At 47.3% G+C, this 25,933-nt stretch overlaps 2 protein-coding genes across 2 annotated transcripts; one reads left to right on the top strand and one right to left on the bottom strand.

Annotated features, from left to right (window-relative positions):
- Positions 1-5,018: 5,018 nt before the first annotated feature.
- LOC119349013 (gamma-glutamyl hydrolase 1-like) lies at positions 5,019-9,399 on the top strand. Its single transcript, XM_037617022.1, has 10 exons — positions 5,019-5,376; positions 6,011-6,097; positions 6,284-6,373; positions 6,684-6,778; positions 7,349-7,409; positions 7,695-7,784; positions 7,999-8,061; positions 8,327-8,415; positions 8,810-8,902; positions 9,014-9,399. The coding sequence occupies exons 1-10, from the start codon at positions 5,065-5,067 to the stop codon at positions 9,045-9,047; spliced, it is 1,014 nt and encodes a 337-aa protein (XP_037472919.1). The 5' UTR covers positions 5,019-5,064; the 3' UTR covers positions 9,048-9,399.
- Positions 9,400-10,627: 1,228 nt separating this feature from the next.
- On the bottom strand, positions 10,628-15,998 carry LOC119349012 (probable alpha,alpha-trehalose-phosphate synthase [UDP-forming] 7). Its single transcript, XM_037617021.1, has 3 exons — positions 13,830-15,998; positions 12,717-12,990; positions 10,628-11,576 (listed from the first exon to the last, which is right to left on the bottom strand). The coding sequence occupies exons 1-3, from the start codon at positions 15,884-15,886 to the stop codon at positions 11,199-11,201; spliced, it is 2,709 nt and encodes a 902-aa protein (XP_037472918.1). The 5' UTR covers positions 15,887-15,998; the 3' UTR covers positions 10,628-11,198.
- Positions 15,999-25,933: the final 9,935 nt, after the last annotated feature.

Genomic DNA, 25,933 nt, shown 5'->3' with positions numbered 1-25,933 from the left:
CAACCCTAGGCGCAGGGGGGGCCAAGGGGGGAGCACCAGCCCACCAGGGGCTGGTTCCCCTCCCACTTCATCCCATGGCGCCCTCCGGGATAGGTGGCCCCACCCGGTGGACCCCCGGGACCCTTCCGGTGGTCCCGGTACAATACCGGTGACCCCCGAAACTTTCCCGATGGCTGAAACTGGACTTCCTATATATAATTCTTCACCTCCGGACCATTCCGGAACTCCTCATGACGTCCGGGATCTCATTCGGGACTCCGAACAACTTTCGGGTTACTGCATACTAATATCTCTACAACCCTAGTGTCACCGAACCTTAAGTGTGTAGACCCTACGGGTTCGGGAGACACGCAGACATGACCGAGATGACTCTCCGGTCAATAACCAATAGCGGGATCTGGATACCCATGTTGTCTCCCACATGCTCCTCGATGATCTCATCGGATGAACCACGATGTTGAGGATTCAAGCAACCCCGTATACAATTCCCTTTGTCAATCGGTACGTTACTTGCCCGAGATTCGATCGTCGGTATCCCAATACCTCGTTCAATCTCGTTACCAGCAAGTCACTTTACTCATACCGTAATGCATGATCCCATGACCAAACACTTGGTCACTTTGAGCTCATTATGATGATGCATTACCGAGTGGGCCCAGAGATACCTCTTCGTCATACGGAGTGACAAATCCCAGTCTCGATCCGTGTCAACCCAACAGACACTTTTGGGGATACCCGTAGTATACCTTTATAGTCACCCAATTACGTTGTGACGTTTGGTACACCCAAAGCACTCCTACGGTATCCGGGAGTTACACGATCTCATGGTCTAAGGAAAAGATACTTGACATCGGAAAAGCTCTAGCAAACGAACTACACGATCTTGTGCTATGCTTAGGATTGGGTCTTGTCCATCACATCATTCTCCTAATGATATGATCCCGTTATCAACGGCATCCAATGTCCATAGTCAGGAAACCATGACTATCAGTTGATCAACGAGCTAGTCAACTAGAGGCTCACTAGGGACATGTTGTGGTCTATTTATTCACACATGTATTACGATTTCCAGATAACACAATTATAGCATGAATAATAGACAATTATCATGAACAAGGAAATATAATAATAATCATTTTATTATTGCCTCTAGGGCATATTTCCAACACAACCAACACAAAGTACTTCAAAGAGTGCCCCAAAGTTTCTACCAGGGAGTCAAGACGAAAACGTGTGCCAACCCCTATGCATAGGTTCATGGGCGGAACCCGGAAGTTGGTCACCGAAACATACATCAAGTGTCACATGATATCCCATTGTCACCATAGATAAGCACGGCAAGACATACATCAAGTGTTCTCAAATCATTAAAGACTCAATCCGATAAGATAACTTCAAAGGAAAAACTCAATCCATCACAAGAGAGTAGAGGGGGAGAAACATCATAAGACCCAACTATAATAGCAAAGCTCAGGATACATCAAGATCGTGCCATAGAGGGAACACGAGAGAGAACACGAGAGAGAGAGAGAGAGAGAGAGAGAGAGAGATCAAACACATAGCTACTGGTACATACCCTCAGCCCCAAGGGTGAACTACTCCCTCCTCGTCATGGAGATCGCCGGGATGATGATGAAGATGACCACCGGTGAGGGATCCCCCCTCCGGCAGGGTGCCGGAACGGGCTCCCGAGAGGTTTTTGGTGGCTACAGAGGCTTGCGGCGGCAGAACTCCCGATCTATCTTCTTCGTTGATGTTTTTAGGGTACGTGGGACTATATAGGCGAAAGAAGTCGGTCGGGGGGTGCTCGAGGGGCCCACGAGACAGGGAGCGCGCCCAGCTGTCTCCTGGCCTCCTCGAGGATCTTCTGACGTGAACTCCAAGTCTCTCGGATCATATTCTTCCCAAGAATCACGCTGCCGAAGGTTTCATTTCGTCTGGACTCCGTTTGATATTCCTTTTCTTCGAAATATTGAAACAAGCAATAAAACAACAATATGGGCTGGGCCTCCGGTTAATAGGTTAGTCCGAAAAGTAATATAAAGTGTATAATAAAGCCCGTAATCATTCAAAATAGATAATATAATAGCATGAATGCTTCATAAATTATAGATACGTTGGAGACGTATCATTGCTCCGGCATGAGCATAGCATATGTCGTCTTCTTTTGTCAGGCCATGGCGAACCCGGACGACGTGGGAAGAGCGGTGGTGTGGGAGAGAGGTGGATTGGCTCGGGCTGGCGGCACGGAGAGGGAGGAGGCGGATGTGGCTGGGGTTGGGGGACGCCTGCCGGCCTAAATAGCCGGATTTGGCCTCGGACGGCGAGTCAGAGTGGTGCCACACGACGTTCGTAACCCCACCGAGGAGACGTCCGTCGTACCATGGGTTTCCGAGCGATTCCATGTGGGACCCCACCGTGAGTCCGACGTGGCGGATGCGCTCGGTCGTGCCTCTCCATATCAGCCCTATATTGGAGTTGGATATGACAGGTGCCGATCAACCTGAGCGTTTGACACCTGTTTGAGATGTCCGTCTGAGTCGGCTTTTCTTTAGCTATCACTGACTGGACGTTCGTCCGGGCGTTGAGTGGTGTTTGGGGCGCCATATGTTCTTACGCCGCACATGTCTTGCACATGACGAGATGTGGATCTTAGAGCATCTATAGTCGGGCGCCTCAAACCCACCTTATATGCCCGGACAGGCTGCCCGGTCACGATTTTTTACCCTGACGAGCTCCTCCAACGGCCCTCAAACGCCCGGCCTGACCGGCACCCCCATACCCAGCCCAAATATGGGGCGAATATGGGGGCCAGGCACGCACGCCACGTCGGACCCGGCCCACGCTGGCTCACCCGACCCCACATAAATTCCTCTCCATCCACTCACCGGCCCAAACCCTAACAAGTTCACTCCCATCTACTCCTCTCTCCTCTGCCACACAAGCTCGTCTCCGGCTCCTTCCAGCCATCTCCGGCATGGCGGGCAGCGGATCCGAGTCCATCACCTCCCGATCCGTCGACCCCAAACTCATCCCACGCGGCCCCGGGAAGGAGATGGCCGTCTGGCTTGCGCTCCGCCGCGCTTGGGAGGAGGCTCGTGCACGGCTGCACTTGAACTCCAACCGCCCGGAATTCATTGCGTCCGCCCAAATGGGGCATGGATCCGGCGCTAGGCCAGTCGCAGCTGCCTCACTGGAGGCCGTGCGGTCCGTCTGGCGTCCGAAAGCGTTGGCGGACACGCAATCCCTCCATTGGCACGCCGATATTCGGGACGCACCATCGTCCCACGAGGCCATGGCACGGCGTGCCCGCCGTGCAAGGCACTGGGCGCGGGAGGCGGCGGCGGACGTCGGCGAGGCGGAGTCGCATTCTCCGGCGCCCGTATGGGGCATCAGTCCGGGCGATGCAACCGCATCGTGGTGGACGTCGGCGGCTCGTCCCCGGGTGGATCAATCATCGACCTGACGTCCACCGGCACCCAACGGGTTCCAGGCTCCGATGAGGAAGAGTAGGGCATGGGAGACAACGGCGCATTGAGTCCCGTGAGCCAGCTCGTGTCTCATGCCCTGCTCTACCTTGACGGCGACCGGACCAACATTTCGAGGAGCGCAGCCAGCCATCAGACATGGCCAGGGCGGAGCCGGGCAAGCGGGGAGCGGCACCACGCGAGCTCCATTTAGATTAGGTTTCACGTTGCATGTAATAATATAGATTCCAGGTTTCTAATTTAAGATATCCGGATGTGGAATGCATTTTTTGAGGCGTGCACAGTCACTGTCCGTGGCGTTTGAGGGGTCAAATTTGCAAAGTCCGGCTGTAGATGCTCTTAGCAGCTTTGCTACTACTGCTGCTAACAGCATCTCCAGTCGCCCCCAACAGGCCCCCTAGGGCACCTTTTTTAGCACCGATGGCGGGAAAAGGGCCCAGTCGCCCCCCCCCCCCCGATCCTCGTTTATTGCCGGCTTGGGCCGAAATTACAACCGGCGAACCCAACTCGAACCCAGCACACCGGCGGGCGCCAGCTGAAGCAAAAAGGCGTGTGGGCCCGTAATGTCGGTGACACCGGCCTATTTCCCGCCATTTTCTTCCCCCTTTCCCTCCATTTCCCCGGTATCGCCCTTCTCCCCCACCACTTCCGCCATTCTCTCCTCTGATCCGCCTACCATGCCGCCGAAGAAGTATGCGCCCCCTCGCCAAGCCACTGAGTCCGTCCAGCCAAAGAAGAGGAAGCCAGGGCGCCGAAGGCAAGGCTGCCGGGCATGTCGAACGCCCGGTGGAACGCCGACATTTGTCCCAGGGAGGCGGTCACCGGCGACCGACGGAACAAGCTCATCTTGAAGAAGGTCAGGGATGCCGCGGCGGTGGCAGCGGAGCAGGAGGGAGCGTCTCGCACGGGGATGGCGAACCTTCCGCCTCAACAGGGCAGCCAGTGCCCGCAATCCACGTGGGGGAGCCAGCAGAGCGTCGCGTCGCTGGCCAATTTCTCGCCGCCACTATGGGGGTACACGGCCTCGCCTGGCTACGCCGACGGCGACGCGCACGGCGGCTTCAACCCCAACATCACCTTCCCGCATGGCGCGGCGCCGCGCGTGTCCCCGTCCGGCTTCAACCACGACCCGCGCACTCCCTCCCCCGTGTTCGCCGCCGGCCTCAACACTCAGTACATCTACTCGCCGCCGACGCACTCAGATTCGCCTGCCCCATCTGGTAGCGGGAAAGCCGAAACCTGGGGGCGCGGCTGGGAACTCGATCGCACCCAGACTAAAAAAACGCCTGCACAAACGTCAAAAACACTTCACCGGTTGCCCTTGGGGCCAAACCACTGGAGATGCCCAAAGTGCTAACGCCTAGGGGACAGTTGTTATTTTCGAAAACACGTGAGGTTTGCACGTTCCGCCACTCTTCCCAGCAGATCCATTTTTCAGATCGCCGCGCGAACCACATGCTCCTATTATTATTCAGTAAATCCTCCTCTCCCGTCCAGCCACGAGGCGATAACAAAAGCGACCTGCTTGAAGCGAGCCCACTCCCAGCCGGCACAGTCCAATTGTCCACAGCTCCACATGGCTTCTCCTCCCCGGCACCTGCTCCCCCTCCTCCTCCTGCTCGCCCTCCTCGGGACCTCGTCGGCGGCGGCGGCGCCGGGCGTCATCCGGCTGCCGCGCGCCGGGGCCTGCGCCACGCCGGCGGACCCAGCCGTCTACGACCGCCCCGTGATCGGCATCGTCACGCACCCGGGCGACGGCGCGGCCGGGAGGATCGACAACGGCACCTCCACCTCCTACATCGGCGCCTCCTACGTCAAGTTCGTCGAGGCCGGCGGCGCCCGCGTCATCCCGCTCATCTACAACGAGCCCGACGAGCGCCTCCTCGAGGTCAGCGCTTCCAGATCCCTCCCTCCCTCCCCCTTCAGTCTCTCCCTTTTTCTTTCTGCTGCTTAAATGTGAGTGTAGTTCTATCTGACAACTGCCAGTTCTTTGGAAGTCAAACCAAAATCCTTGTTAGTCAACTAACTATGTACTGTATGTACCAGTTTAAATCATTTTCTGACAGTGCAGAAACGGAACATCTGGTAGTTCTGATTATTTAGAATTTCTCCACATTTAAAGTGGAGTACATGTTTACATAGGAATGGCAAATCAATAGCAAGGTGGATCGTGACTTGATCACTCAGTGTCTGACTAGCTTATGTTACTGTTCATTTGTTTCAGATCACGATGAAGCAGGTTTAAAGAAAGATCTAGATGAAACAGTTACCCTAGCACGTGCCTGACTAGCTTATGTTACTGTTCATCTGTTTCAGATCAAGATGAAACAGTTAACCTATCATGTCTCTGACTACTATAAATAATTAAATATTGTTCGTGTTCTGCAGTCATTTGATCTCAGGACAACAGATCACCTGTTAGTTACTTTTACTTGGTAGCCCCCTGCTTGCTCAGTAGTACCTACATATTATCTCTCAGGTAGTAATTACTGATAGTTTTGCCGGTGTCCCTTCTACTGCAGAAACTCAGTTTGGTGAACGGCGTGCTGTTTACTGGTGGATCAGTAAAGAGGGGTCCATATTTTGAGACGATTAAGAAAGTGTTTCAGGTACCTATCTATTTGGCAGCTTCTATGTGTTTCAGACATGCTATTCACTTCTGCTCTGTACTTGCTTCCATTATTAAGAACATACTATATCACAGTATGGTAACATCATATTATTGGTCCTAGTTCACACAGAATGGGACCAGACGTTACTGGATAATTCTCACTTTCTTTGTTTATCTTCTGTAGTATGTCTTGGACAAAAATGATGCAGGAGTTCCATTTCCATTGTTTGCACAGTGTCTTGGCTTTGAGCTTGTAAGCATGATTGTGAGCAAGGTAATTTCTCCTTTTTCTAAGATAATGAACAAAAATTATAGACGTCAACATGCAAATTTAGTTGCTAAGGTACAAAAATAATTTGAATTTCTTATATTATTAGGACAGTCTCAAATTGAGATATCTGTGATGTGTTAGAATTTAAAAGTATACATTTGCTCTTGCCTCATGTGATGCAGTGAAGAACCGGCTGGTTGGCTGCACTGTTCTGTTCCCTGAACAGGACATAGACACTTGGTGTGTTCCATACCAAGTTTGTGTATTGTATCTACAAACTGACAACTGGCTCTTTTCTCTATGTTGGTATTAGGACAATAATATTTTGGAGTCATTCCACGCCTCAGATCAAGCATCAACTCTTCAGTTCCCCAATTATTCTTCACTCCAGGGATCAGTGTTTGAAAGGTAGGGATTCTAAAAAATAATATATTTTTAAAGATGGGTGCTGCATGGTCACGTGAGCCTTTTATTTAAAAATTGTATTGGCGTTAAACTGCAGTTTTCCCACCTTCCTCGACTGAAAGTCTGCATGGGCACTTGCAGCCATGTTTCTTGCCCTCTCCTCTGTACGAAAATATTACGGAAGTTAGGTTCTTCTTTACAGAGAAAATACAGTTAAGATTAACATTTACAATATGTTCCATTCAAATTTGAAATAACAAAAGGAAAATAAATTGGTGTCGACTATGCAGTTGGTTAGATTTCAGAAGTAGATATTATATCTAGATTGCTCCCTGAAACACAGGCACTATTCTCGAGGTTATCCGTAGTGGTAAAGTAAAAAAGACATATGTTATGACATCACTAGCATATTTCAAATACCTTTCTATTTATCTGTCTATGATATAACCTTGTTCCTCTTTACTTTATTTATGGCACGAATACGGCCTTCTATTGCTAGCTCATTGACTCTCTGTGGCTTGGCTTATAATATTCCTTGTATACCTGTCTAATAAAAAATGATCTAATTCACAGATTTCATCCTGATCTCATCCAGAAACTCAGCACCAGTTGTCTTGTCATGCAAAATCACAAAGTAAGTAGAATTCTGGGTGCTCTTTTTTTTCCTTGAACACACACCCAAATGTGTCATTTTGTGTTAGAAGAAAAATCATCTTGGATGCTCATCACATCTTATCTTCGACCTCAGCTCAAATTAACATTGATATGATACACTTAGTTGAGCCAAATCATGGCTGGCGATTTTTTTAGAGAAAATGGCTGGCGATTTTGAAGCAGCAACTTATTATGCAGATTGAAGAACAAGTATCTTTATCTCCTTATTTTCCCTAACATGGTTTAATTTCTTAACTGGTCAAAGTATGGTATATCTCCGAAGAGAATGCGAGAGAATGATGCCTTATCAAGTTTCTTCAAGATTCTGACCACATCCCCTGATGAAAACGGTGAGGTACAATATGTCATCTTTTTATTACACCTTGTATACTTAACTGGTTTGAAATCTCAACCAGCCTAATTCAGAGGGAAGTGCTAAATCAATGTATATAGAAGACAACTTTGATGAAGAATCTGGAAAATCTTCTTCCAAATATTTAATCCTAGTAAATGATTGTCGAGTCATCGTATGATACAACAAATTGATTCCCTTTCCTTTGGCAAATCAGGTTTACATCTCAACCGTCGAAGCACAGAAATACCCAATCACTTGCACTCAGTGGCATCCTGAGGTATGCTGACTGTAGTGGTACACTTTATTTTTGAAATTGGAGATGTAAATCCACTAATGTGTTCATAGAACTATGTATATTTTTGCATCACATTTATTGTTGTCTGGTATTATTCAGTATTATATATCGCTAGGCTGCTATCAAAATGTCTTGTCTTTATAAACTATATTCAGGCCGTGATATTTCTTCATGTGGCCACTGGTCACTTGGGTAAACATGATATCTTCAGAGGTTAGATCGTAATTAGCTTGTTCACTTACTGCAGAAAGCCATTTTCGAGTGGGGTAAACCAATGATCCCACACAGCGAGGACGCGGTACAAGTGACTCAAAATTTTGCCAACTATTTTATCAGGTCTGTAATACCATTTTTTTTATTCGTTATAAGCAACATGGCATCTGGTTATTCACATATGCATTGACCATAATGCACAGATGGCAAATTACCTGTTCAAATTTATTTTATGGTGTCGTAGCTCCCTGCTAAGCAGTTATAGGCCTTCAGCCTTATGTGTGTTCCCGTTGGGCAACTTGCTTCTGGCTTTTTGCCCATTTCCGTTTCAAAAAAAAATGAACCGAGTTCACAGTTTATCACCCATCACAACCCCCTAATTAAGGGGGCATAGCTTTTAAAACATCGATGCTCCAAACGGACATGAATTCGGAACTCCATACTTTTCATACATATGCAACTATCGAGAAGTGACACTGTGTTTGTTTATCTCACGGTTTGCCCTGTCGTGAAACAGCCAAGCCCGCAAGTCTCCCAACAGGCCTCCTGCTGACAAGGTGCTGGACAACCTGATCTACAACTACAGCCCTACATTTTCCGGGAAAACCTCGTAAGTCGCCTCCGCTGGTCTTGTATATAGCTTCATACGTACTACAGTGCTGCACCGTCTGCTTCTCCATCCACCCGCTAAGTAAATGGATACGTGACATGCCTTGTGCAGGAAATCCTTCGAGTTGGTGTACCTCTTCTCCTGAGGCTGGAGCCGACGCTTGCAGCCGCGGTTCTTCTCTCACTGTGCTGTACATTACAGTATTGTGTACCATGTGGTGTATTATTGTACTGATGAGACCTTCGGTTCAGTGGTGTAGATCATTTGTAACCTTGATGTGATGTTTCGGTTTTCGGAGTGAATAAGAGCATCCTCCTCCGAGGTGTTGTTCATCTTGTATTATCACAGTAGTCAGTACGTTCGCCATTGACTGATGCTCAGTTCAGTGGTACAGATCATTTGTAAACAATGGTTGTCAGTATCAGCGTTCAGGAGGAGCGTCGCTAGTTGTGACGTTTGCCATTTTCGGAATAAAAATAAGAGCATCCTCTTCCTAACTGTTACAGTACTATTTATTTTCTAAAGATGCCCACTTTGAATCTTTCTAGCATAGGAGCACCACACAAGTGCAATCTATTCTTTCTCAGACTCGTGATGAATAGTCAGTAAAACACAACCTTTTTTTTAGGGGAACAGTAAAAACACAACTGGGAACCTTACTTATCATCGGCCTTAAGAGTTGAGGTAAGCTAATGATACTAATCGTGCCAAGTTCTAATGATGATGGACGAAAAATAGGTCTGTCAATCTCCCTGTGCTGCACCTGAAAATTAAAAAAAAATCTCCTTGCGCGGTGCTGCCTCATTCAGGCAAAACATTTATAAGCAAAAACTAATACCGAGCGAGGGCCAAGTATCATCAGCTAGTGAAAAAAATAGCAGGCTATGTTTTTCAAAAATAGTAGGCTATGTGATTTAGTGGCAGCCTCCTTTGGACGCTATAGTATAGTGGATGCTAAATCAAATAGTGTTTTGCAGGAAAAAAAATAATCCCTCTGTCCCATAATGTAAGACGTTTTTTGACACTGGAGTAGTAGATATGCCCCACTTTTGTAGTATTTCACCGATGTTATAGCTAAAATCACTGTTGAAGTATATTGCCCGCCTTTCTTCATTAGTTCGGACTTTTTGAATAAGTTGGCTGGAGCATGAATTCAATAACTGCTAATTGCGATGCTACATCAGTACATCTCTAGACCACAACATTAAGAACTGGAGAGCAACAGACCAGCACTTGCTTGTGGGTGCCGATGACCCACTTGCAGGTCACGCAGATGGCTGCAACATCGTGCCACCTCCTAGCCGTGGTGGTTTTGAGAAGAGAGGGAGGAATGGAGTGGCGGAGTCCTCGGCGCCGATGAGCTTTCCCTCCACGAGCTCCCTCACCAGCTCCATCGCCGCTCCACAAGTCTCGGCAGCTAGCGTGCACGCCATGACGAGCACATCTCAACACGCCATGAGTAGGGAACTGGGAGAGGTAAGGTCTTGATTTTGGCCGTGGAAAACAATTGGGCTTGAGTTCCAACCGTCTATGAAATAGCGACGCTAAAAGCTTATGTGATTTAGCACAATTTAGCATGCTATTGTGTAATTTAGTGTGATATATAGCAGCCATGGCGAAGAAATTGGCTATAGCGTAGCAACGGCTCCTCTCAAAGGCTATAGCGATGCTATAGCACACTATTTTTTTTAGTGATCATCAGCAATACAAACTACTATAAGTTCATGACATTATGAATTATATATAGCAACCTAAGGTAAAACATAGCCAGATATAAGGGTGCACATAGCGCTGTCAAATTATCATCTGAATCTCATCCTTGATAGTCAGACACCTGCGCAACATTACAAGAAAAGAAAAACCAGGTTTCTTGACTAGACAATCTTTTTGTTAATCAAGCCGACAGACAAGCTGCAACAGTTGTCCTTTCACAGGTTTAACACCAATATTCTCCATATCACGGAGAACAGAAGAGCATGAAAGATCAGCTATGCACATATGAGTCTTCTTGCAGCCAACCCACTGAAATGCAGTAACCAACTGAGGAACGAGGCTATTGTAGCTACCAGATTGTAACCCCTCTCTCTGCAGCTTCAGACTATATAACTCCTTGTCCACCAGGAGAAACACATATTCTTCTCTACAATGAATCATGAGTCCAAGAAATTAATGATTGTGACCTGTAAGATAGTTTTTGCCCTGCTGTGGGTCATTTACCCACTGCTTCCACCGCTTCGGATCAAAGAAAATAGTTTTAGTGAGTCAAAGCATCATAGCATGCAGATTCAGTTCCAGGCTAAGATCCTTCTATCCTTGTATTACTGAACTGTATTTGTTCATCACCGATGTCTAACGAGGAGACTGATGTAGCCAAGTCATCTGTCAAGCCTGCCGTTGGGTCTGGTTCTGAAACTTCTGCTAGTGCACTCAGCATACTGACTACTTCATATGTATCGTCCAGGTAGAACTTGGCTTTGCTCGGTTTCTGCCCCACAGTACATGCAAACAGTGGTGTTTTTGGAGCAACAATGCCCTTTTTCATGGCATCCGCAATATTTTCAAACATATCCTCATCGGATCTATCATCACCAATGCATAAAACAAAATCTGCCTGTTGACCTTTCTCCTTCATTGATGCAAGTATCTTCTCAGCTATAAGACCTTTGCTAACACCCTGCAGTACAAAGAGACAACCAAGCGAATTAATGGAAATTCAGCAGCAGTGCAAAGATCAGAAAAAATAAAAACCTGAAATAATTTAGTAAAACCATTGTGGTCAATTTCCATACTTCTGATTGAATGACATTTTTGAAAAAATTAAAGCATCTAAAGAGGGAAAGAAGTGGATGCAATATGATGCATGCACTGCATATGACAGTACTCATGTAAACAACTAAACAAGGACAGTTTATATTGTTGATATGGTGAAGCAAGCAAGGCCACATAAAGAGAATAAATTTTGAATACAAATCACAAATTTGTTTTAAAACAATATACTCCTTACCTAACGTAAAACTGAAAGGTATTCACAACAGGGTAAAGTTGTGAAGGTAATAAATATAGAAGCCTCGCTGTAATGTACAAGAAGCCTAGTGACTACTTCATCCGTCTGGGTTTAAAAGGCCCGTTGGCCAAAACGCTGAGATTGAGACCAATGCAACATTAACTCGTCACCAGTTACAGAAAAGATTTAATTCCTCGTGCAATGCTGACCACATGCACCAATGGGATAGAGAGGAAGGAACTTTTAAATCAGGCATGCATTTGTCGTTGCGTCAATTACACAAATGTAACTAATTAAATTCTGCCCTTCAAAAAAAAACTAATTAAATTCTGCATACAGCATCGCCCCTCACGCTTGCATGTGACGCAGCTCATCTGGCTAATTAATTCACCGAATCAGCGGACGTAGCGCCAGCCAAACCCAGCAAAAAAGCAGGAAACTGATTACAAGCAGACTTAGAATTACGGGCATGTGATCGAGGCCCACTGTAATGTACAAGAAACAACATGGCTTGTGTGATTGACACAGAAGTATTATGCGAACATCAGGTAGGGGCACCAGCTAAATGCAGAGCAAGTCATAGGTTATCTCATACAGATACTCCCTCCGTCCGGAAATACTTGTCGGAGAAATGCCTAAAAATGAATGTATCTATAACTAAAATACATCTAGATACATCCATTCCTCCGACGAGTATTTCCGGACAGAGGGAGTACAAATGAAGGGAAAATCATGTGCGCATGTACTCTATGGATGGCACAAAAATTGGTGACCTCGTCTAATGTAATGCAACAAATGGTAATGGCGAACCTGAGGTTTGACTTCAACAATGAACTGGCCGCTCTTGACTGAGACTGCTTCATTTGCTAGTACACTTTCCAGGTGATCAAGCATCTCCTTTGCCTGAGAAGACGCAAAGCCTTGGTCAGCATCCCTATGGTGCCACACCAAAGCAGTCTCTTTGGTTTCAATGTAGGATCCATCAGTTGCTTCTGTATAAAGATTCATCACTGGCTCGGCCATCTGCATCCATCCAATATCTGGGGACTGGGTACTGGTTTGCCATTCTTCATCTCTTGTCCACCTACAATATGGAAACATAGTGTTTCGTCATCTATTTAATTCTCCAGTGGATTCTAAAAATCATGATCAGTCTGCAACGATCTCCATTCTCCCCAGGTAATAAAAACGCTAAACAGAAATGGGCAGCCAAGAAACATGAACAAACATCTTATGACGTGTGTGAAGTAAAAGCAGAACCTGGTACACGAGTTTAATGAACATAAGGTGCATGAACCTACAAGTCCTAATTACTGACTCCGCTAGTTGGTCATTACAGTGAAGTACTCCCTCCGATCGCCAAAGGAGGGCGTACAATTCTGAGCACAGCAATTAAGGAGAGAATCTCATGCAGTTTATTTCCCAGATTTACCCTTGAAAAGCGCCGCAAAATACTCGCTCCACGCGCCTCGATAACAAGCATCCGTTTAATATGGGCCTCACGCTGGCCAATCCTAGAGTGTGAATGCTATAGAGGAGCAGAATGCGCAGCCTTAGCCAATCATGCTATGTGCATGCAGCGACAGGTAATAATGTGAATCAGTAAAGCAGATCCGAGGGAGGGGTATTTTGTCGAGCACTGCGTTATTCTCCCACCTGACGCCCTAATTTCATGGAGGGAGTACCAAACAAACAACTGGTGCATGTAGTAGCCTGACAAGGAACAAATGAAGAATTTCCTATTGATACAAGAAAAACCAACAAAAGTAAACTAGATTGCTATTTGCTCGATGAAGCAGAAAACACTGAGACCTTTGCATCTGCAGTTGACCTAGACTCCTATTCCTATTATGTCTGAATAAAGTACAGACTTCACTGTTAATCTGAAGCAAAATGTACAACAGTGGTAATAAAAAATTGTACCTTAAGAAATAGCCATGCTCTGCCGCGATGCCTAGAATTGGACATGAGGAGAACATTGATCCCAAGCTATTCTTGCTTCTTCCACTGACAATAAAGACGATGTTGTTCTTATCCGAGCATAGGGTATTAATGATGCTTACTAATTCTTCACTCGGTTTCTGGTAGAGAGAAGCCTGTGGCACCAATGTACCATCATAGTCAAGAAATATAGCTCTACTCTTTGATCTCCCATAAGACATTATAATTGAATCAAAACTAAGCTTTGAGAAATTTGGGTCTAGTGCCACCACCCTGAATCCAAATCCCAATCCAATGCCCCAACATGGCTTCCTGAAATGATCCTTGCAAGCCCTCTCCAGGTCCTGGATAAAGCTCCTTGACCAATATGCAACGTCATGTGTGCTTACATAGCGGTAATGTTTTTCGTGCCTCAGCTCCTTGTCACGCTCTGACATTGATATGGCCTCATTTAGTGACTCCGCCGTTGATTCAACATTCCATGGGTTAATACGAATGGCACCACTCAGTGAAGGTGAGCACCCAATAAATTCCAAGACAACTAGCATGCTCTTGCGTGGCCCACTCACCTCAGGTGCAGACTCAGAGCTAGGTATGCCCTGTCGACAGACAACATACTCATATGGGGTCAAATTCATCCCATCCCTCACAGCCGTCACCACAACACACTCAGCGACCGTATAATATGCAAGCTTCTCCACACTTGGGACATTCCGATCAATGAGAACAATTGGGCTGTACCCGGACTGGCCAAACTCTCTGTTAATCCTCTCACAACTATCCTGAATCTCAGCCCGAATGGACTCAATATCCTTTCCCTTCCCACGTGCTGGGTTAGCAATCTGTACTAACACAGCCCTGCCCCGCCACTTAGGATGTGTCTTCAACATATACTCAAATGCAAGAAGCTTCAGATTGATGCCTTTAAAGATATCTGTGTCATCCACACCAAGCAACACAGTCTTGCCCTCAAATTGCTGCCGCAGCTCAGCAACCTTCTGCTGCATTTCAGGTAACCGCAGCACTGACTGCAATTGACCCATATGGATTCCCACTGGCATGATCTTGATCCCAACAGTGCGACCATAGTAATCCAGACCAATATATCCACGCTTTGACTGGTACTCTATCCCCAGCATCCTACTACAGCAAGACAGAAAGTGCCTGGCATAATCGAATGTGTGGAATCCAATGAGATCACAGTTGAGCATAGTCCTGAGGATCTCCTCTCTGACAGGGAGGGATCGGTATATCTCTGATGAGGGGAATGGGCTGTGGAGGAAGAATCCGATGCGGAGGCGATTGAAGCGGCGGCGGAGGAAGGTGGGCAGCGCCATGAGGTGGTAATCATGGACCCAAACATAGTCGTCCTCCGGGTTGATGACCTCAACGATCTTCTCGAAGAAGTGCTTGTTGGCGAGGACATAGGCCTCCCATGAGGCGCGCTCAAACCGACCACCGGCAGATGCACCGTTGTCATTGGGAGATTGAGCGGTGGCGAAGGGGAGCATGTAATGGAAGAGCGGCCAGAGGTAGCCCTTGCAGAAGTTCTGGTAAAATCGATCGTAGAGGTCGGCGGGGAGGAAGACGGGGGCGCAGCGGAAGCCGTCGATGAGGGTCTGCGAGACCTCGTCCTGCTCGGCGGCGGGCACGTCGGCGCGGAGGGTGCCGATGAAGAGCACCTCCATCTCGTCGGGGACGCCGTCGCGGAGGCGGAGGAGGAGCGAGTCGTCGTCCCAGGAGAAGACCCAGCCGCGGCCGTCGGGGCGGCGGCGCGCGACGACGGGGAGCTGGTTGGCGACGACGATGAGGCGCTCGCAGATGGCGGAGGAGGGCACATCGGAGGCGACGCTGCTGGTGGCGGCCCGCTCGTCGTCCTCGTCGTCCAGCTCCGACAGCGTGCCGGGCACCGTCATGACCCGCGGCATCCGCCTCGACCCGAACGACCCCGACCGGCGCCTCCCGCCGCCGGCCGGGCCGAGCGCCGCGAAGTTCCCCGCCGCCAGGTCGAGCAGGTTGGTGTAGGACCTCGACATCATGGCTGAATCCCCCGGATCGATCCCCGCCGGATCCGCGGAATGGCGAGTGTTTTATCCAAACCCTAGGTCCGCCCGCGCCTTTGACCAATCCGGCGTTTTGGAGTTCGGGGGAATGGGGAGCCGAAGTGGGGCGACGGGGAAGACGAGCACACAGTATATTGCCCCCTTGCTGGACTCGGCGCACGGCGCCTGCCTCCTGGTCCACCCCTCACCGACCGATGGGCCCTACCATTCCTGTCACCCGCCGGCGCAGTGCACCCTGCCCACACAGACAGACCACGCGGCGGAGAAAAGAGGATAAGGTGGTGCGTGCCCCACCGGCTCCAGCTGGCGTCACGCTGCCACCTGACGACCCTGGGGCCCACCTAAACGGACGCACGGGATGGCTCCGCGCACGCGATTGACGGACGAGATCAGCCGGGGGCTACAGCTTGTGGATAAAGAATTCCCCAGGCCATTTGGTCCGGCGCTTTCATGAGACGTCCCGGTCCCCCTTCCCGTTCCCGCAAGCGAGCGACAGCGATAGCCCAAACGCGGTGGCCCGGGACACGCGTCCGGCAGCCGCGCCGCCGCGTCGACATGATGCCGACGCTGCAGATGTGTCCGTGACTAGGCGCAACGCTGTCCACGAATTTGATCTGCGGTGAGGTGGCCAGCGTCGCCGCTCCGGTGATGTGGCGCCACATGGGCCACCCGTGGCACGCGCGGCATGTCGGCGAGGCCGCGACTGCGACCGTCCGTGGCCACGTCGCCCTCGGATGCCCATTCCAGGTAGGCATACGGTCATCCATCGAGACGGACGCCACGAGGAGCGTCGCGCGCAGGATATCCCTAATTAATTCGCGCGACAGACAACCAGCTAACAAACAGCTAGCGAACAGAAGGGCAGTGTCTTCTAGCTCTGTCTTTCGAGGAAAAAAGGACAAGCAATCTTAGTGGCTAATTAAGCGTGAGGCAGCAGGCGCACTGGCCACCCAACCCATGATGATAGTCTGACCAGCATAGCATATCCCTTGATTTTTATTCGGATAACGTGCCCTTTGCCGTTGCCGCTAGGTAGGTTCAACTTCAATCCAGTGGTGCAATTTGGTTTAGGAATATCTGATGATATAGTATAGCCAGTTGGCCATGTAGCGTAAGGCAAGTTGTTGTACGTACTGGTCAAGCTTTTGACGATGGAATCTCCAGGTGAGGATCAGTGGGGCTGGGGCCATATTGTTGGCCTTCGTGTGTTGTAAATTGTATAGTACTACTATTATACCATTGTAGTGATGTACTAGCACCCCTCGATCGCATACTAGTTTTGTCTCAAGTCAAACTTTGTAACATTTAATCAAGTTATATATACAAAAAATTATTAACATGCACAATCCCAAATCAACCATTAGAATCACCATTTAATATATTTTCATAACATATATATTTGTTATTGTGAAAGTTAAAATTATTTTTGATAAACTTGGTCAAACTTTATGAAGATTGACTTAGGTCAAAGCTAATATGAGGAGTAAATAAAAACGAAGGGAGTATGTCAATAACTTTTTAAAACTCTGCATTATTACATGACCAGATTGACCTATGGTCTGTTCAAACTCTTCGTAATTGTGTGATGTCTTTTTTCAGATATTTTTAAGAGTGTTCTGGACGAGCTCTACCGTGAATAACAAGTTGTGATGACAACACTGTAGCTTGTGTGTAGAGCCACAATTGCTTTGACTACGACTCGATCTCTTCCCTTCAATTGCCAATGTCTTCATCGATCATGGGTCTTTGCACGCGTGCACAAGGCAGAAGCGGGTTTCTTAGTGTTACTTGCGTTGCACGCTTAGTCGACGTTCATGATGATTTTAGTGAAGGGATTTAAGATCTAGTAATGGCGTTATAGTTAGCGACACATGCATGTGGCGAAAGCATGAGATGCTTGGTGAAAAAGCACAAGATGTCATTGGCTAGGCCAGTAAAGCAATGGCGGCGCACATGCATTGCCCCTTGTTCCCAGTAGTGGAAAATCTCTTGATCGATATGTTTTTCTCCTTTTTCTTTACTCCCTTGCGTCTTTGAAGAGAGGAGAAACAATATAATTTCTTGATAAGTTTATAAAATTAATTTTCTTGAGCTCGTGCACATGTTGTAGAAATTTTGTGGTATGTCTTCTCTATTAATCGGCTCAAAAAGCGACGGGGAACTCAAAGGTTTAGCTAAAGACATGAAGATAACGACTGTTGCTAGCGTGTTTTGCTCGGTGTTGCAAGCTCTTCTGTCTTCACCCCTTCCACAACTCGGACCACCTCTGGAGAATGGTTGACAAGTGTTACAATCTTTAGTGAGGGAATTCAAGATCTAGTTAGGGTGGACAGTCAGTACCATAGTTGCATGGTGAAAACCCTCAAGATGACCTTAACTTGACCGGTAAGGCAATCATTGCGCACTAACATTGCCCGTTGCTCCCAGTAGTGAAAAAAAACTCTTGACTGTGACTTCCTTCCTTTACTACTCATATGTGTCATCGGGGAGAGTAGAAACAAGATAATTTCTTGAAAATCAGGTGTAACCCCCTCTCCCCTGCATCAAGGGATGCACAAGGCCATTTATTAATTCCTTTTGTCGGAATTTTTTAAGATATATGGCGGTATGCCTTCTCTATTAATTGTCTCGAAAGGCAAGAGGGGCCTCAACGTTTGACTAAAGTCAAGATAATATTGATTGCAAAGTGTGATTTATTTGGTCTCGCACACTCTTATGTATTCTCCCCTTACACAACCCGGACCGCCTTTGTAAGGATGATTGACGAACATGACAATTTTTAATTAGAGAATTTGATGTCTAGTTGAGGTGGATGACCAACAAGACTCGTGCATATGATGAACACCTGAGCTGCATCATGAAAACCCTCAAAATGAGGTTAGCTTGACTAGTAAGGCAATGGCGGTGCACGGGCATTGCCCTAGTGAAAATATTCTGGAACGTGATGGTTTTTTCTCCCTCTACTTTACTCCTTTGTGTCTTTGGGGAGAGGATAAACAAGATAATTCCTCAAAAAGCAAGTGTAAGCTCCTCGCCTACATCAAGTGATGCAGACAACCATTTATTAATTTTCTTGAGTTCGTGCATCTGTTTTATAAAATTGACGGTATGTCTTCTCTATTAATTGACTCAAAAAGCGACATGGAACTGAACGGTTGGTCTAAACAAGTGGAGATACTGGGTGTTGCTTGTTGGGGGACGTAGCATGCAATTTCAAAAAAATTCCTACGCACACGCAATGATCTATCCATGGAGATGTAGCAACGAGGGGGGGGGAGTGTGTCTACGTACCCTCGTAGACCGTAAGCAGAAGCGTTTCACAATGTGTTTGATGTAGTCAAACTTTCTTCGCGCTCCACCGATCGAGTACCAAACGTACGGCACCTCCGAGTTCTGCACACGTTCAGCTCGGTGACGTTCCTCGTCTTCTTGATCCAGCAAGACATCGAGGTAGTACATGAGTTCCGTCAGCACGATGGCATGGTGACGGTGACGGTGATGGTGAAGTGATCCTCGCAGGGCTTCGCCTAAGCACCATGAGAATATGACCGGGGTGTAAACTGTGGAGGGGGGCGCCGCACACAGCTAGGCAATTGTCCGTTGTGTGCTAGGCGCCCCCTCCTCATATATATAGGTGGGAGGGAGGGAGGAGCAGCCATAGGAGGCGCCCAAGTAGGAGGAATCCTACTTGGAGTCCCTCCCAAGCCGCGCGCCCCCCTGCCATATATAACCGAGGGGGAAGGAAAGAGGGGGAGAGGGTGTTGGAATCTACGGTAGGGTGCGTCGACTGCAAATTTAAATTCCTACACGCAGAACATCCAGGAACATGCTATGGGAGATGGATCACAGGTCGTTACCACTAGACGCACAGTGCCGTGCAGCGGAAGTAGAGTTGAGGTAGCGCGTCCGTGTGGATCGTCTCCTCCTCGTCCAATCTCCCTCGAACAGCCGGTCGTCCGATCCCATGTACAAGTTCGCCGGAGCGGCGCAAGTGCATCGCCTCTAACGGTATCCGCACGTGCAGGAGGAACACCGTGCGGCGGACTACTAGGTCCTATCACACAGTCGGCGGCGAGTGGAGGTGGCTATTCGCAACACATGCAAACCCTAGTCACAGCGCCAAAGCGATCAACCGCATGAGTGTGCCGCACCTCCACTTTATATAGGCGTCCGTCGCAGGCTCAACATTTGGGCCTCGCACGGACCCTAAAGCCCAAAGTCTACTCGGTCACGTTCCTAGTCCAGTTCGGATCACATCCGACTAGTGTCCTACGAACCGACCTCGTAGGTTCCTTTCCTTAAGCGCGCGACCCCTTAGGTTCAAGTCAGCTTGGTCATAGTTCGGATCACCTCCGACCTGCACGGTTGGTAGCGGCCTCTAGCAAGGCGTGCCGACCACCAAGCAGACTATGAAGCTGGTTAGGCGAACCTGTACAACATGTCACACTTTTGTTCCCTTTGCCTCATGATATATGTTGTCGGGCTCAAGGCGAGACTGTCATCCTTGTGCTAGCCCGACCTCTTTCTCGTTCCAGTGATTCCGACCACTATCCGGATTATCTCATAATCCTAGTCGCATGGCCATGCTTATCCTGGTCGGATCACACGAGGGCCCCAGAGTATATCTCTCCTAATCGGAGGGGCAAATCCCATCTTGCTCGACCACGTCTCGCAGCATGGGTCTGGACAAGCCCGAAACCTTTCTTTGTAACTACCCAGTCATGGAGTAGCGTTTGGTCGGCCCAAAGCAAGTCTGTCACCATCCCGAGTACATGCGTCAGCTCAGGTCTTAGGACATAGAACGTATGTTGTACTAGAGATTCACAGATGACATATCGCTGCATCTCATAGTTGGGTCTGTCTGACTCAGACCTTATCTCGACTAGGATCCGACTACGTTGAATCCGACTAGACCTTTCCAAGTCCATATTATCCGGTTAGCATCCAATGCTCCATGGCTAGTGAGACCAAGCCATCAACCGTGTCATATGCTAGTCTAGTCGGCTGCGCGTCCACACAGCCCTTTCGACTAGGGACCTTTTAGGACAGTCATCATACAATGCATAGTCCCACAAACAAGTCACGTACTTGCTGATACACATCATTGATAATGTCCAAGGACTATCTTTATTCATAAACACATAGGAAATATCATCATACATGATTGCCTCTAGGGCATATCTCCAACAGAGGGAAGGAAGTAGGAATCCTAATCCACACTTTTCTTGCCCTCCCCTCTTTCCTTCTCCTCCTCATAGGGCTGGCCTCTATAGGAGTGCACCAGGGCTGGTGTGTTCTCTCACTTGGCCCATAAGGCCCATATCTTTGCCGGGGATGCCCGAAACTCCTTTCCGGTGACCCAATAAGTACCTGGTACCCTCCGGAACACTTCCGGTGTCCGAAAACAATCGTCCTATATATCAATCTTTACCTCTTGACCATTTATAGACTCCTCGTCATGTCCATGATCTCATCTGGGACTCCGAACAACACTCCGTCACCAAATCACATAACTCATATAATACAATATCGTCATCGAACATTAAGCTTGCGGACCCTACGGGTTCGAGAACTATGTAGACATGACCGAGACACCTCTCCGGTCAATAACCAATAGCGGAACCTGGATGCTCATATTGGCTCCCACATATTCTACGAAGATCTTTATCGGTCGAACCGTTATGACAACATACGTTATTCCCTTTGTCCATCGGTATGTTACTTGCCCGAGATTCGATCGTCGGTATCTTCATACCTAGTTCAATCTTATCACCGGCAAATCTCTTTACTTGTTCCGTAATACATCATTCCACAACTAACTCATTAGTCACTTTGCTTGCAAGGCTTCTTATGATGTGTATTACCGAGAGGGCCCAGAGATACCTCCCCGATACTCGGATTGACAAATCCTAATCTTGATCTATGCCAACCCAACAAACACCTTCGAAGATACCTGTAGAGCATCTTTATAATCACCCAGTTACGTTGTGACGTTTGATAGCACAAAAGGCATTCCTCCAGTATCCGGAAGTTGCATAATCTCATAGTCAGAGGAATATGTATTTGACATGAAGAAAGCAATAGCAATAAAACTGAAGGATCGTAGTGCTAACCTAATGAATGGGTCTTGTACATCACATCATTCTCCTAATGATGTGATCTCGTTTATCAAATGACAACACATGTCTATGGTTAGGAAACTTAACCATCTTTGATCAACAAGCTAGTCTAGTAGAGGCTTACTAGGGACATATGTATCAAGTTTACAGTTAATACAATTCTAGCATGAATAATAAACATTTATCATGAAATAAGGAAATATAAAATAACAACTTTATTATTGCCTCTAGGGCATATTTCCTTCATTGCTAACGTGTTTTACTTGATGTTGCACATTTTTTCGTCTACTCCCCTTCTGTGACCCAAACCACCTTTGCGAGGATGGTTGACGAGCATGAAGGTATTCAAGATCCAGTTGGCGTGGATGTTCAACAACACCCATTTATATGGTGAACACTTGAGTTGCATGATGAACATCCTGAAGATGATGTTAGCTTGACCAGTAAGGCAATGGCGGTGCACGAGCATTGCCCCTTGTTCCCAGTAGTGGAAAATCTTTGATCGTGATGGCTTTTGCCTTCCGTTTACTTCACTCATTTGTGTATTGAGGAGAAACAAAATAACTTCTCGAAAGGAAGGTGTAGCCCCCTCTCCCTTAAGTGATGCACACACACATTTATCAATTTCCTTGAGTTTTTTTATATGTTATAGAAAAAATAACAGTATGTCTTTTCTATTAATTGGATGAAAAGGCGAGAGGAAAGTCAAAAATTTGACTAAACAAGTGGAGATAACGAATGTCACTAGCGTGCTTTACTCATTGTTGCACGCTCTTCCCTCTTCTCCCCTTCCACAACCTCGTCACCTTTGCAAGGATGGATGACGAATGTGATCATCTTTAATGGGGAAATTTAAGATCTAGTTGGGGTGGACGACCAACAACACCTATCCATACAATAAACACCTAAGTTGTAGGGTGAAAACCCTCATGGTGACGTTAGCTTGACCGGTAAGGCATGGCAGCACATGGACATTCCCCCTTGTTCTAGTAGTGAAATAAATCTTGATCATAATGATTTTCCCTCTCTTTACTTTACTTTACTTATTTATGTCTACCAGGAGAGGAGAAAAAGGACAATTTCTCAAAAAGCGGGTGTAGCCCTCTCCCCTGCATTAAGTAATGCACGTGACCATTTTTTAAAATTTCATTGAGTTTTTGTATTTGTTTTAGATAAATGGTGGTATGTCTTCGCTATTAACTAGCTCAAAAGGAGAGGGTGAACTCGAAGTTCTACTAAGCAAGAGGACAAACGAATATCGCTAGCGCATTATACTTGGTGTTGTACGCTCTTCTGTCTTCTCCCCTTCCACACCACGGACCACCTTTTCAAGGGTGGCTTACGAGCATGATGATATCTAATGAAGGAATTCAAGATCTAGTTGGGGTGGACGGTCAGATACAGTCGTGCATATGGTAAACACCAGCGCTGAATGGTGAAAACCCTGATGATGTTAGCTTGACCGATAAGTCAATGGCGGTGCACGGACATTGACCCTTGTTTCTGTAGTGATTTTTTACATCATGATGGTTTTCCCCTCCCTTTACTTATTTGTGTCTTTGGGGAGGATGCACAAGATAATGTCTCAAAAAGCAGGTGTAACCCTCTCTCCCTCTGCACTAAGTGGTGCACACGACCACTTATTAAATTCATTGAGATTCTTGACCTGCTTTAGAAAATTGGCGGTATGTCTTCTCTATTAATTGGCTCAAAAAGTGACAAGGAACTCAATGAGTTGACTAAACAAGTGGAGAAAACAAATGTCGCTAGCGCGTTTTACCTAGTGTTGCACGCTCTTTTGTCTTTTCCCCTTACACAACCCGGACCACCTTTGCAGGGATGGCTGACAGGCATGATGATCTCTAATGAAGGAATTCAAGGTCTAGTTGGGGTGAAGAGTGTTGGGAAACGTAGCATGCAATTTCAAAAAAATTCATACGCTCACTCAAGATCTATCTAGGAGATGCATAGCAACGAGAGGGGTAGAGTGTGTCTACGTACCCTCGTAGACCGAAAGCGGAAGCGTTTGACAACATGGTTGATGTAGTCGAACTTCTTCTTGTTCCGACCGATCAAGCATCGAACGTACGGCACCTCCGAGTTCTGCACACGTTCATCTCGATGACGTCCCTCGAACTCTTGATCCAGCAGAGCATCGAGGAAGTAGATGAGTTCCGTCAGCATGACGGCATGGTGACGGTGATGGTGAAGTGATCCGCGCAGGGCTTCACCTAAGCACTACAGGAATATGACCGGAGGCGTAAATTATGGAGGGGAGCACCGCACATGGCTAACAATAGTTGATGTTGTTGTGTCTTCTAGATGCCCCTCCCCATGTATATATAGGTGGGAGGGGGAGGGGAGCAGCCTTGGGGTGCCCCAAGTAGGAGGGATCCTAATTGGGCTCCTGCCCTAGGCCACCCCCCTTTCCTTCTTTTGGCGATGAGGGGAAGGAAGGAGGAGGTGCCCCCCCCCCCCCTTTCCTTTCTCCCACCAAGGGGGAAAGGCAGGAAGAGGTGGCGCCCCCTCCTTTCCTTCCTCTAGGGCATGCGGCCAGGAAAAGGGGCGCCCCAGCCCCTTGTGGGCTGGGCTGGTCTGCCCCTCCCTCTGCCCATTAAGCCCATATGTTTGTCGGGGTTGCCCGAAACTCCTTTCCGGTGACCCGATATGTACCCGGTAGCCTCCGGAACACTTCTGGTGTCTGAATACTATCGTTCTATATATATCAATATTTACCTTTCGAATATTTTGAGACTCCTTGTCATGTTCGTGATCTCGTCCGGGACTTCAAACAACATTCGGTCACCAAATCACATAACTCATATAATACAATATCGTCATCGAACGTTAAGCGTGCAGACCTTACGGGTTCGAGAACTATGTAGACATGACCGAGACACCTCTCCGGTCAAAAACCAATAGCGGAACCTGGATGCTCATATTGGCTCCCACATATCCTACGAAGATCTTTATCGGTCGAACCGTCATGAAAACATATGTTATTCCCTTTGTCATCGGTATGTTACTTACCCGAGATTCGATCGTCGGTATCTTCATACCTAGTTCAATCTCATTACCAGCAAGTCTCTTTACTCGTTTAGTAATACATCATCTTGCAACTAACTCTTCAGTCACTTTGCTTGCAAGGCTTCTTATGATGTGTATTACCAAGAGGGCCCAGAGATACCTCTCCGATATTCGGAGTGACAAATCCTAATCTCGATCTATGCCAACCAAACAAACACCTTCAGAGATACCTGTGGAGCATCTTTATAATCACCCAGTTACGTTGTGACGTCTGAGGAATATGTATCCGGTATCCAGGAGTTGCATAATCTCATAGTCGGAGGAATATGTATTTGATATGAAGAAAGCAATAGCAATAAAACCGAATGATCATAATGCTAAGCTAACGAATGGGTCTTGTCCATCCGGTTCAGCAAATGACAACACATGTTTATGGTTAGGAAACTTAACCATCTTTGATTAACGAGCTAGTCTAGTAGAGGCTTACTAGGGACACAGTGTTTTGTCTATGTATCCACACATGTATAAAGTTCCGGTTAATACAATTCTAGCATGAATAATAAACATTTATCATGAAATAAGGAAATATAAAGTAATAACTTTATTATTGCCTCTAGGGCATATTTCCTTCAGACAGTTAGCAATACTCATGCATATGGTAAACACCATAGCTGCATGGTGAAAACCCTCACGGTGATGTTAGCTTGACCAGTAAGGCAATGACTCTTGATCATGTTGTTTTTGTTCCTCCCTTTACTGTACTTATTTGTGTCTTCCGGGAGAGGGTATACAAAATAGTTTCTCAGAAAGCAGGTGTAACCCCCTCTTCCCCTGTTTTTAGCGATGCACACATCCATTGATCATTTCGTTGAGTTTG

This window comes from Triticum dicoccoides, chromosome 1B (assembly GCF_002162155.2).
Source record: "Triticum dicoccoides isolate Atlit2015 ecotype Zavitan chromosome 1B, WEW_v2.0, whole genome shotgun sequence".
Lineage (NCBI taxonomy): Eukaryota > Viridiplantae > Streptophyta > Magnoliopsida > Poales > Poaceae > Triticum > Triticum dicoccoides.
The sequence above is the reverse complement of the archived record's forward strand: the minus strand, read 5'-3'. Positions and strand labels throughout refer to the sequence as shown.

Excerpts from the sequence above, each read along its gene's own strand:
- LOC119349013 (XM_037617022.1), top strand. The coding sequence starts at position 5,065 with ATGGCTTCTCCTCCCCGGCACCTGCTCCCCCTCCTCCTCCTGCTCGCC. Across the intron at positions 5,377-6,010 it reads CCGACGAGCGCCTCCTCGAG|AAACTCAGTTTGGTGAACGG; the intron begins GTCAGCGCTTCC and ends CTTCTACTGCAG. Across the intron at positions 6,779-7,348 it reads CAGGGATCAGTGTTTGAAAG|ATTTCATCCTGATCTCATCC; the intron begins GTAGGGATTCTA and ends TCTAATTCACAG.
- LOC119349012 (XM_037617021.1), bottom strand. The coding sequence starts at position 15,886 with ATGATGTCGAGGTCCTACACCAACCTGCTCGACCTGGCGGCGGGGAAC. Across the intron at positions 12,991-13,829 it reads GAGCATGGCTATTTCTTAAG|GTGGACAAGAGATGAAGAAT; the intron begins GTACAATTTTTT and ends TCCATATTGTAG. Across the intron at positions 11,577-12,716 it reads TTGTTGAAGTCAAACCTCAG|GGTGTTAGCAAAGGTCTTAT; the intron begins GTTCGCCATTAC and ends TTTGTACTGCAG.